The sequence below is a fragment of the Bison bison genome, unplaced genomic scaffold, assembly GCF_000754665.1.
Source record: "Bison bison bison isolate TAMUID 2011002044 unplaced genomic scaffold, Bison_UMD1.0 scf7180017864327, whole genome shotgun sequence".
Taxonomy (NCBI): Eukaryota; Metazoa; Chordata; class Mammalia; order Artiodactyla; family Bovidae; genus Bison; species Bison bison.
The window spans coordinates 7,778,832-7,791,418 of NW_011494899.1; the positions used below are offsets into that span (position 1 = coordinate 7,778,832).

Below are 12,587 nucleotides of genomic sequence, written 5' to 3' on the forward strand. Positions count from 1 at the left end.
TACTGGAGTTTCAGCTTTAGCATCATTCCCTCCAAAGAAATCCCAGGGCTGATCTCCTTCAGAATGGACTGGTTGGATCTCCTTGCAGTCCAAGGGACTCTCAAGAGTCTTTTCCAACACCACAGTTCAAAAGCATCAATTCTTCGGCACTCAGCCTTCTTCACAGTCCAACTCTCACATCCATACATGACCACTGGAAAAACCATAGCCTTGACTAGACGGACCTTTGATGGTAAAGTAATGTCTCTGCTTTTGAATATGCTATCTAGGTTGGTCAGTGATTTTGGAGCCCCCCAAAATAGTCTGTCACTTTTTCTGTTGTTTCACCATCTATTTGTCATGAAGTGATGGGACAAGATGCCATGATCTTGGTTTAATGTTGACTTTTAAGCCAGCTTTTTCACTCTCCCTTTCACTTTGATTAAGAGGCTCTTCAGTTCCTCTTTGCTTTCTGCCATAAGAGTGGTGTCATCTACATATCTGAGGTTATTGATATTCCTCCCAGCAATCTTGATTCCAGCTTGTGCTTCATCCAGCCCAGCATTTTGCATGATGTACTCTGTATATCAATTAAGTAAGCAGGGTGACAATACACAGCCTTGACATACTCTTTGTCCAATTTTGAACCAGTCTGTTGTTCCATGTCCGGTCCTAACTGTTGCTTCTCGACCTGCATACAGATTTCTCAAGAGGCAGTTCAGGTGGTCTGGTATTCCCATCTCTTGAATTTTCCAGTTTGTTGTGATCTACAAAGTCAAAGGCTTTGGATTAATCAATAAAGCAGATGTTTACCTCTTGCTTTTTCTATGATCCAATGGATGTTGGCTATTTTATCTCTGGTTCCCCTGCTTTTTCTAAATCCAGCTTAAACATCTGAAAGTTCATGGTTCACGTACTGTTGAAGCCTGGCTTGGAGGATTTTGAGCATTACTTTGCTAGCATGCGAGATGAGTGCAATTGTGCAGTAGTTTGAGCATTCTTTGGCACTGCCCTTCTTTGGGATTGGAATGAAAACTGCCCTTTTCCAGTCCTGTGGCCACTGCTGAGTTTTCCAAATTTGCTGGTGTGTTGAGTGCAGGACTTTCACTAGCATCAACTTTTAGGATTCGATCTAGCTCAGCTGGAATTCCATCACCTCCACTAGCTTTGTTCCTAGTGATGCTTCCTAAGGCCCACTTCACTTTGCATTCCAGGATGTTTGGCTCTAGGTGAGTGATCACACCATCATGGTTATCTGGGTCATGAAGATCTTTTTTGTATAGTACTTCTGTGTATTCTTGCCACCTCTTCTTAATAGCTTCTGCTTCTGTTAGGTCCATACCATTTCTGCCCTTTATTGTGCCTATCTTTGCATGAAATGTTCCCTTGGTATCTCTGATTTCCTAGAAGAGAGCTCTAGTCTTGTCTCCTTGCTATTCTTTGGAACTCTGCATTCAAATGGGTACATGTAGCTTTATAAATATCTGTATAAAATTTTGTAATTTTGCAAATCATCTGCTTGATTTACTCCTAACTTCTTCTGTTGTCTTGCTATTTTAATGTGTATTTTTAAAAAGAAAAGTACATTTTAAACTCTTTATCATTAGTGTCAAATGCTTTTTAGACAGTGAAGATACAGTAGTATTATGAAATATTTTAATTAAAAACAAACATGAATTATATTAAACTGTATAATATTATACAATCTATGCCAAAGTTTAAATTAAATAATAAAACCTGCTATGATTTTGGACTAGCAGGTACACCAGAAAGTTCATGTTTCAGGGTAAGTTCGGACACAGCACAGGGAGCACTTTATTCCACCATTGCTAAATCTTTCAGGCTGTGGCTCTTTTGTCTCTTGGCCTTATAGCCTGGCCGCAGGAACTCAATCTTTCTCTTCTTTGCTTCGCTTTTATTTTTGTGTTTCTTCAGCTTTTTCTTGGCGGCAATATCAGGATTAGTTACAAACTTGAAAAAAGAAGAGAAATTTTGTATTACTTTTAAAGTAAATGTTAAACCAATAAAAATCAAATGCAGAAATGGACCATTTTTAAACATCACAAAATTTGGAGCCCCAGCTATAAAGTCCCACCTCTCAAACACAGCCAATTCCTCTTTCCTCCCTTGGTAAGTATGATACACACACGCACACATGCCTGGTTAAAAATAGTTAAGCCCAATGAACAGGTCAATTTCAAGCAGCAAGCCTACCTCCAAAGCCTTTCTCTTTTTCCGGAGTGCCCTTTTCTCAGTAGCCTGTTTCTGTACAGAGGCAAAGGCTAATGAGAAGCTCTCGAGCCCGACCAGCTTTTTCAGTAATTCTATGATTTCCTGGGATAGATTCTTCAGTGAAGGATCTAATGACACACAGAGTAACAATCAGGAATGCATAGGAAAGAACATATTTGGATATGTACAAAATTAACATGCAAAATTTAAATTCCCAAGGCATGATCGCTTTTATTACTTCAACATTAAACACTGATCTAAAAACTAGTCTCTTCGTTTCTGAGTTCCTGAGATAGGAGAATAAGCAGAAGTGTTGGACACAGCATTCCATGGCACCTCCTCGTCAAGGATGTGGCCAGAGATCAGAGACCGTGAAGCACTTTCCTACAGGGATCCTGGCTCAGAAGACATTAAAGTAATTTGAGAACTGGACAAATGTTTTGTGTTACCTTTATTACCCTGCTCAGGTCTGTGCAGATGGGGGCAAAGAAAGGTAAGCATGTATCTCTAAGTCCTCTCTAATTCATGGGTCACAGAGGCTTGGCTCTGGCTGTAACCTCTTTTTTTTTTTGGGGGGGTGGACGGGGCAGATCAAAGACTTTTAACCACCAGTGCCTGGCAAATATTCAGTGCTCAATAAATGTTGGTTGAGAGCCAAAGCCAACCTGACCTACTCTAAGGAAACTCAAGGTTGTAGGAATAGATAGCTCCTGTTTTGACATTTACGTCATTTACTAATATTTTAAAACTCTTTTTAACATTCATTTTTTTTTTTTTTAACATTATTCCCTTGCTTTCCAATCCCTAATTTCCACTAGTCCTGTTACCAAAAGAGATAACTTAAGGATCACTGAGGGAAAGGTACCAAATAAACCAGGCAAGAAAATATACTGGGAAAAATGAGAACATCTGAAGTAAAAACTATTTGATAGTTTTGCCTTATAATTCTTAACAGACTTATAGTGACATTTGTTCTTTATTGTTCACAGTACTGTGAGGTTTAGAACCACTCCAAATTAGTTTTCTTTTAATATTTAATCTACACTTAGGAGTTAAAAAACATCATCCTTTAGGAAAGAAACCTTCACTCTTAGACACAAGAAAGCATACAGAAGATAGTAAAAAATAACACAAATATGCCTTATTTGTTTGCTGTTGCCTTGATACCTAGCTAGTTTTCTTTCTTAAACTCTGGCAGAAAGGGAGGACAGAAAAGAAGAAGGAAGCATTCAGGAGAGAAGATAGGTATTTTAACATGTAGAAGAGGATGCAGAATTACCCTGCTCTGAATAGGTGCTGTTCAGTTCCCGGAACAAAGGCGCTATGATCACTGGGAGGTACGGCTTCACCTTGTCTATTCCAAGGTCCATTGCTATGGCTCCGAGAAATTTAAAGATGCATGTTCTCTGAAAGTACAGATCATTTCTCGTTTGTACTTGTAGCTACAAAGTTAACTTAGAAAACAAGGTCTATTTAGGGGCAGATATTATGCTACAGTTGTGGGTTCAAAAGGTTCTAGGGACTTGGGAGGATAGCTAGTATCATTAAAAAAAAAAAAAAGACTGCTTTTCAGCCATTTTGCATATGCACACCTTTAAGGGATTTCTAGGTGAATACGCAGCTTCCACTTTTGCGATCCGGGACAATTTCTGGATCAGCCAGAGCAGTGTGGCTGGCCTGCTGTGCTCTTCTTTCTCATCTGCACATGCCTTGTGTTCTTCCACACCCTCTCCGGCCATGCCATCACCTAAAACTTCCTGTTCTTCCGTGTCTTCTTTTATGTCCCCAGAATCAGGTTCCAGTAAATATAAGACTTTGGCTACAAACAACAAATTCTTAACAACCTTAAAAAAAAGGGGTGTGGGGAGGTGGGGAGAGGGGAAAGGTAAGAATTAGATTCTGATTTTGCAATAAATATGGCTTGGTGAAGCAGAAGCTAAAACAGGTATCCTATAATTAGACAATAAAAAACTGGTATTCCAATATTCATGAGCAGTCCCTTTTTGTAAAAATTCAGTTTACCCAACAGTGTGTCCAAATCTATTTCCATGTAACTTTTATCCATTTGGCCTGCTTCTGTTCTTTAAGGTCCCACTGAGTAATTTCATTCTTGACCATCCATTGATATTTTTCAAGAGAGCTTTCATCCTCATTGCATTAAATTCCTTCAGCTAGTCCTCACAGAAATAACAATTTTCATTTTTTGAGCACTGACTAGTTGCTTTGTATACATTCCAATTCACCTTTAAAATATCCCTATCAGGTACTACTGGGCTTCCTGGGTGGCATTAGAATCCGCCTGCCAATGTGGAGATGCAAGAGACATGGGTTTTATCCCTGGGTCAGGAAGATCCCCTGGAGCAGGAGATACAACCCACTCTAGTATTCTTGCCTGGAGAATCTATGGGCAGAAGAACTTAGCAGGCTTCAGTCCATGGGGTTGTGAAAAGTCAGACACAACTGAGCACATCAAGTACTCTTACCAGCAGAGAAAACCAAGGCAGGCTCAGAATTGTTGAATCTCACCCAAAGTGGTAAACCAGAAGTCAAGGTCTTTAGAATTCAAGCCCAAGTTCTTATATACTAAGCCTCTTCTTTCCCACATATCCCATTAAATTAAACTGCCCAGGGGTGGTTTTTTCAGTCTTCTAATAATGGACCCATTTATTAAATCCTAATCTTGGGACATCTATGAAATCTCTGCTGTGGGTATTTCACACCTATTGTGTGAAGGAGGAAATCAAGTTGGTTTTGCACACACCATCATCCTGGCTACTCCAAGGCTACTGTGTGCCTAAGGTTCCCCCAAATGTGGTACTCAGAGTACTACACGCTGTCCAAGGCCAGCCTGGCCATCAAGAGTTAATGCCAAGAGTATCACTTCCTTCTAGAAGCTGGGCCTTTGTGAGGACAGTACCAGATTTGGAGGCCTTTCCCCCTTTAACAGCCACTTCACATTGTTAACTCCAAGATTAAGGTGAACTAAAATCCATAGTTTCATTCATCCTGGGTCAGTATAGTCAATCTCTTCCTACCTGTCCTGAGTATGTATGGTTTATCAGCCTCTACTAAAATATATTGTGTGAGACCCCACCCACTGTCCACCCTGGCATGACTGCTTTGGCCTCACTGTGCCATCCATTCCCCCTGCATTGGGAGCATAGTCTTAACCACTGACCACCAGCAAAGCCCCCAGATGTACCATTTTTATTGGTAATTTTAAACAGAGCCAGGAGTAATCCCAGTATGCACTCCAGAGTCGATTAGATATGTGTGCCTAATTGATCATGTATATAAATGTTTGTTTATATTTCATTTAATTCCCCAAGACTTAACTAGGAAAAACAAAAACCAAATGTGAGCTTGCTCCTATACTGTTGGTAGCATAGGTCCCTTATATTTAACTGGAAGGATTATAATACCTGCTCTCCTAGAGACTGGTCCAAGAATTTGGAGTGCAACTGATGGCAAGAGGCTAGGGAGATACTTTTCATCTGTGAAAAGAAAATGGATATTAGCAGACACAACACAGGGTATTCCTGATTGTTTTCAAAAACTTCAAGTAACTATAATAATGCAACTAAGGTAGTAGATTTTTCTCTGAATGAGCACCTGCATAGATCTGGAGAAGGAAGGTTCATGAGCAGAAATTAAATGTTCCCTTCTATCTGTCATAAGCGTTTTAACTCAAGGACACGGGGAGATATAAATCATAATCTTTAGATTACCGGTAGACAACTTTACAACCTTCAAATACTTTCCCTCCCTCTTTTCTTTTCTTCCATCCTCCACTCTATCTCCCCAGAGAAAAATCCGCTACCTTAGTTACACTATTATAGTTACCTGAAATGTACCAAGGGAACATTTCATGCAAAGATGGGCACAATAAAGGACAGAAACGGTATGGACCTAACAGAAGCAGAAGATATTAAGAAGAAGTGGCAATACACAAAAGAACTGTACAAAAAATACCTTCACGACCCACATAATCATGATGGTGTGATCACTCACCTAAAGCCAGACATCCTGGAATGCAAAGTCAAGTGGGCTTTAGAAAGCATCACTATGAACAAAGCTAGTGGAGGTGATGGAACTCCAGTTGAGCTATTTCAAATCCTAAAAGATGATGCTGTTAAAGTGCTGCACTCAACGTGCCAGCAAATTTGGAAAACTCAGCAGTAGCCACGGGACTGGAAAAGGGCAGTTTTCATTCCAATCCCAAAGAAAGGCAATGCCAAAGAATGCTCAAACTACTGCACAATTGTACTCATCTCACATGCTAGCAAAGTAATGCTCAAAATTCTCCAAGCCAGACTTCAACAATACGTGAACCATGAACTTCCAGATGTTCAAGCTGGTCTTAGAAAAGGCAGAGGAACCAGAGATCAAATAACCAACATCTGTTGATCATAGAAAAAGCAACAGAATTCCAGAACATCTATTTCTGCTTTATTGACTATGCCAAAGCCTTTGACTGTGTGGATCACAACACTGTGGAAAATTCAAGAGATGGGAATACCAGACCACCTGACCTCTTGAGAAATCTGTACGCAGGTCAAGAAGCAACAGTTAGAACTAGACATGGAACAACAGACTGGTTCCAAATACGTCAAGGCTGTATATTGTCACCCTGCTTATTTAATTGATATAGAGAGTACATCATGCGAAATGCTGGGCTGGATGAAGCACAAGCTGCAATCAACATTGCTGGGAGAAATCTCAGTAACTTCAGATATTCAGATGACACCACCTTTATGGCAGAAAGCGAAGAACTAAAGAGCCTCTTGATGAAAGTGAAAGAGGAGAGTGAAAAGCTGGCTTAAAACTCAACATTCAGAAAACTAAGATCATGGCATCCAGTCCTATCACTTCATGGCAAATAGATGGGCAAACAGTGGAAACAGTGGCAGACTTTATTTTTTGGGGCTCCAATATCACTGCAGATGGTGACTGCAGCCATGAAATTAAAAGACACTTGCTCCTTGGAAGAAAAACTATGACCAACCTAGACAGCATATTAAAAAGCAGAGACATTACTTTGCCAAAAAAGGTCCATCTAGTCAAAGCTATGGTTTTTCCAGTAGTCACGTATGGATGTGAGACTTGGACTATAAAGAAAGCCGAGTGCCGAAGAATTGATGCTTTTGAACTGTGGTGTTGGAAAAGACTCTTGAGAGTCCCTTGGACTGTAAGAAGATCCAACCAGTCCATCCTAAAGAAAATCGGTTGGTCCTGAATATTCATTGGAAGGACTCATGTTGAAGCTGAAACTCCAGTACTTTGGCCACCTGATGCGAAGAACTGACTCATTTGAAAAGACCCTGATGCTGGGAAAGATTGAAGGTGGGAGGAGAAGGGGATGACAGAGGATGAGATGGTTGGATGGCATCACCGACTCAATGGACATGAGTTTGAATAAACTCTGGGAGTTGGTGATAGACAGGGAGGCCTGGTGTGCTGCAGTCCATGGGGTCACAAAGAGTTGGACACGACCGAGCGACTGAACTGAACTGATCCTCCACTCATTCAATATTTATGGCATTCCCACTGTAAGCCAGGTGTGCTAGGCCCTAAGATATGGGAGACAGATATAACATGGTCCCTGCCTAACATTTTCATGAACATGATGATCTCACTGAGGCATCAACAAGGTTATGAAGGAGGCACGACAGACAGTTATCTTCCTTTCTAGCACTGATAAAGAACTTAAATATGTAATGGAGGATACATGTACTAAACAAGCAAATAAAAAATCTGATCAGGGTCTAAAATTTTTCTTCGAAAAACCTTGGCCTTGAGGGTGACCCCTCTCTAGTTACTAATACTCGTGTGGATCCACATGTACATCAAATTGTTGACTGGAAGAGTTCCTCCCAAGGGCCAACCCCAAGATAGTAACATGAACCAGAATGAATACCTCACGAAGATGAGGGAAGGAAAAGGTGTTAGAAAAATCTTACCTTTTGCTCAAGGTCACTTGTTAGGAAGCGGATTGCGACAGATTCCGAGACTTTCTTTTTAGTTTTTTTGACATGCCATTTTCTAATAAGTTCCTCAGGTTGGCAAGAGGCAAAGAGCAATCCAAAAATCTGGGCTGCTGTGAGCCACACCCAGCTGTGCGGATATCTCAAGTGGGAGTGCACGTGACCTGAGGGAGCCAAAACACATTCTCAGACATCTCAAGGCTTTCCTGACTCTATGGTGGTGAGCACGACTAATTAGGCATTTCTTGAGTATCTATTATGTGCTTGAATTTAGGAACCAAAGATGAACAAAATAGTCCCTGCCTTCTCAGAAGTGAGGTAGAGACTGAAATAACTAGAGAACCAACTCCTACCATGAGAAATGACATGAGAAAAGAGATCTGAGTAAGCCTAAAAGCAGGCCAGTTTCATAAGAACTTAGCTTCAGATTCAAGGAGGTAAGGTAGCATTAACAACTGCAATTTCAAATTAAAATTAATGTAAATATATATATGAGTACACTCGTTTCTCCTAACTGTTGAAATCAGTGGCACCAGGTAGCTGACTGGAAAGGTATCATTTAATAAGGCATTCTGTGTGCCAGCCATAGGCTAAGTGTATTACACATATTAGCTCATTTAGACCTCACAACAGTTCTGTGAGGTTGGAACTGTCATTCCCAGTTTATAGTTCCAAAGGGGGCTAAGTAATGTGCCAAGCTGTAACAGGCAGAACCAAGCCTGGACCCAAGCTCAATCTGGCCCCAAAGCTCATATCCTTAAGTATGACCTCTTAAAGGATCTTCATTATGCGCCCTCAAAGCTCATACTCTTATGCTATTCTCAGAGCAACTCTCCATATACCACACTTGGGAAGTGCAATAGAAAAGCCTTGTGTTGGGGAACAGGACTAAAATTTTGAACAATCCGTGTCATATCTTAGTTTTAGTCTATGCTATATTTCACGAAGATGGTTTTACTTTTTTTTTTATATGAACCTTTGTAATATCTCAATGGAGCCATACCAGAGTAGGCTATACAGTAACTTAGTAACTGGATGATTTTTCTCATAAAATCATGAGTTCTCTTGAAACAAATGGTTATTTAAAGCATTCATTGCAGTGTCTATTTCCTAGTATTTAGTTTTGATTAATCAAAGCGAAAATGTTAAATTAATAATTCTAGGATCTTATTTTTTATTTAAAGAGTGTTACATAACTTAAATATTTCCATAGCAATGAAATGATTTAGTAAATTATGGCACATTTACACACAATGGATTATTTATAGCCAATTAGAAGGATATCTACTAAATATGTTATATATAATATGCTTGCTGCTGCTAAGTCGCTTCAGTGGTGTCCGACTCTGTGCGACCCCATAGACGGCAGCCCACCAGGCTCCTCTGTCCCTGGGATTCTCCAGGCAAGAACACTGGCACTGGAGTGGGTTGCCATTTCCTTCTCCAATGCGTGAAAGTGAAAAGTGAAAGTGAAGTCGCTCAGTCTTGTCCGACTCCTAGCGACCCCATGGACTGCAGCCTACCAGGCTCCTCCGTCCATGGGATCTTCCAGGCAAGAGTACTGGAGTGGGGTGCCATTGCCTTCTCTGAATAATAATATGCTTACTTATATATAAACAGGATATAAAAGTTTATATGGAATCAGGCAACCTCAAAAAAACCCTATGGCTATTTGACAAAAGTAAGACTGGATGGAAATGTGTAACAAATAAGTAGCAAGGAGGACTTCGGGAAACTTCTTCCTTTCTTTTACTCTTCCATAATTAACATAATTGGGCTTCCTTGGTGGCCTAGTGGTAAGGAATCTACTTGTGATGCAGGAGACACAGGTTTGATCCCTGAGTCAGGAAGATCCCCTGGAGAAGGAAATGGCAACCCACTCCAGTGTTCTTGCCTGGGAAATCTCATAGATAGAGTAGCAGCTTGGAGGGCTACAGTCCATGGGGTCACAAGAGTCAGACAATACTTAGCAACTAAACAATAATTAACATAATTAATTTTTTTATTTATAAATGATATATATTATTTATGAGATTATATAATTTGCTTTTCCTCCCAGAAAAACATACTTTCACTGTAATCAATCTGAAAGACCTATTAAATCTTTTTCTTATGAACCTCCCCCCTGATACTATATATTCCATTTATTTTTAAAGAAAAAGGAAATACTCACTCCAGATTTTACTCAGAGTTTCAGAGGGCTTGGTAAACTGAATGATATTACATTCCTTGATGAGTTTACTTATCAGTATAAGAAAACTGAACAGAAGGCGATCTGCAGCTTTTTCTTCAGTCTCTTCCATGATCTAAAAGTAGGAAGAATGTTAAATTAATTAAGACAATAATTTCAAAGTATTCTATGGACATTTTTACTCCAGGATGTATATCTGTAGCAGGGTTTCTCAACCACAATATTGCTGACATTTTGGTCAGGTAATTCTTTGCTTTGGGGGACTGTGCTGTGCATTAGAGGATGTTTAGCAACACTCCTGGCATCCACCCATTAGACAACAGTAACACTCTTCTATTCTCCAGTTGTGACAACCAAAACTGTCTCCAAACATTGCTAAATGTCCCCTAGGGGCTTATGAAATTTTGATCATATACTATGGAAGATAACTTACTTTAATCTTCATTTCAAAAAAGAAGAACTACACTGAGTTCTTACTTTTATTAATAAAAAATTTTTTGACACAAATATGTAACCTGTTAGCTACACTATCTCAAGTAAAACTACAAAAATAAGCCAATACTTTTACTCCCTAACATATAACTTACATCTGTAAAGTTTTCAGGATCAATCTCCTTTTCAATAACAGGAAGAACAATTCCAAGTCTTCTCTCAAAATTGACTCCTTCACTCTCCGCAAAAAAGCCACAGATCAGGGCAGCTAGTTGTCGATTTAAGTGCTACAGAAAATAAAACCATCACAAGACAATAAACTTGGGAGGCTGTTTCCAAAACTGAAATGAAGGTGGTTATGACTGCCCTCAGTAGTTCTTTATGATACCAGAAGTCAACAGAATGTGGATTTTTGGTAGCTAATATGAAAAATACAAAGAAATCTTCATCTCCCTAGAACAAAATTTTTAAAAAGTGGTATTCATGATTATCCACTGAATAACTTTTCTCATTTTTTTATTAAAAAAAAAAAAAAAAAGCATTCCAAGCCCCCTGCCCAAAATCCCATTCTGATTTTAAAGCCAGTGTTACGTTACGATGTGTTGTTTGTATTCTACAAAGATGGGCCAGTGATGATGGGGCTAGATTTAGCAAGTTGATACAATTATTGGCAAAATACATTCTATAAATTGTATAAGCAGATATTCATCAATGGGGATGAATTGGAAACAAAGATATCAATGGAGATTGGTTAAGTAAATTGTAATACATTCATGTAGTGGAGTAACTGGGCAACACTGACCTTGTTGTGGGAATACAGGTGATTTTTATGTTATTCTCTATTTGTTGTTACTCTCTGTAACTTCTTATATTTTCTAAAAGTTTCCTATAAGCATATATTATTACCATAATCAAATAAAAACAATAAAGCTACTTGGGAAAAACTAATTCAACAAAGTATAATATGTATTCTTAAAGTATAAACACCAAAAACTCAGTATTTTCTTTGCAGTATGACTATTAGCAACCCTGACCTTCTTTGCCCCAAACCAGGTGGTAACCATATCGAAGAGCCAATCTTTTTTCTCAAGGCTGATTTTACTGAGTAAGGATTTGATTGCCATGGATGCCATCTTCTTACACGTGGCAGAGTCATCGTTCACCATCATTAGACAAAGAGGAATAAAGAACATTCCACAGTTCTCATGGAGCAGTCCCTAAAAGAAAACAGATACTTCTGAGCACACCGAGACCAGAATTCTCACATATGTCCTACCAAAGGAGGACCAGGGGCTCCCAGGAGCCACAGCTAACAGACAGTCTGTCTCTGTGATTCACAGTACCTGAGGGAACGTGTCAAAGAGATAAGCAATCATTTCCAAGGCGGACTCTCTCCCGGTCTCATGTTCATAACTAGGGTAAGAACATCCGAAGGACTTGTTAGTAACTTTAAAATTGACCAGTAATTATTTTTAAGAATTTAAAATATTGCCTCAAGGTACCAGTCTATTTCTTAAAAAGTGGGAAAAAACTCCATTTTCCTAACTTTAATACAGGTACTTATCAGGCTACTTTGCAGTTTAAAATATAACTGTTAGATTTTTACTGTTCTCCTAAGCAGACTTTAGGGACAACTGATGATCAGACTGAACTGAAAAGCAGCTTACAGAACTGCTCTATGAAGCCAGGTACAGTGGTTGGCAGTCAAGCCAGTGGTTCATAGGATAGCACCCCGGGAAAATGTGCCTTTATGTTTTGACTTTGCTCTT

At 39.4% G+C, this 12,587-nt stretch overlaps 1 protein-coding gene across 1 annotated transcript in view; it reads right to left on the bottom strand.

Moving 5' to 3' along the window:
* Positions 1-1,621: 1,621 nt before the first annotated feature.
* UTP20 (UTP20, small subunit (SSU) processome component, homolog (yeast)) overlaps positions 1,622-12,587 on the bottom strand; it is an 86,973-nt gene continuing 76,007 nt past the window's right edge. The window contains exons 53-62 of the mRNA XM_010853454.1: positions 12,162-12,231; positions 11,853-12,035; positions 10,974-11,105; positions 10,369-10,501; positions 8,172-8,359; positions 5,634-5,705; positions 3,804-4,055; positions 3,491-3,617; positions 2,194-2,339; positions 1,622-1,950 (exon numbers count right to left, since the gene is read on the bottom strand). Of these exons, the coding sequence (XP_010851756.1) occupies positions 1,795-1,950; positions 2,194-2,339; positions 3,491-3,617; positions 3,804-4,055; positions 5,634-5,705; positions 8,172-8,359; positions 10,369-10,501; positions 10,974-11,105; positions 11,853-12,035; positions 12,162-12,231 (1,459 nt within the window). The 3' untranslated portion in view covers positions 1,622-1,794. The remainder of the gene's footprint in view (positions 1,951-2,193; positions 2,340-3,490; positions 3,618-3,803; positions 4,056-5,633; positions 5,706-8,171; positions 8,360-10,368; positions 10,502-10,973; positions 11,106-11,852; positions 12,036-12,161; positions 12,232-12,587) is intronic.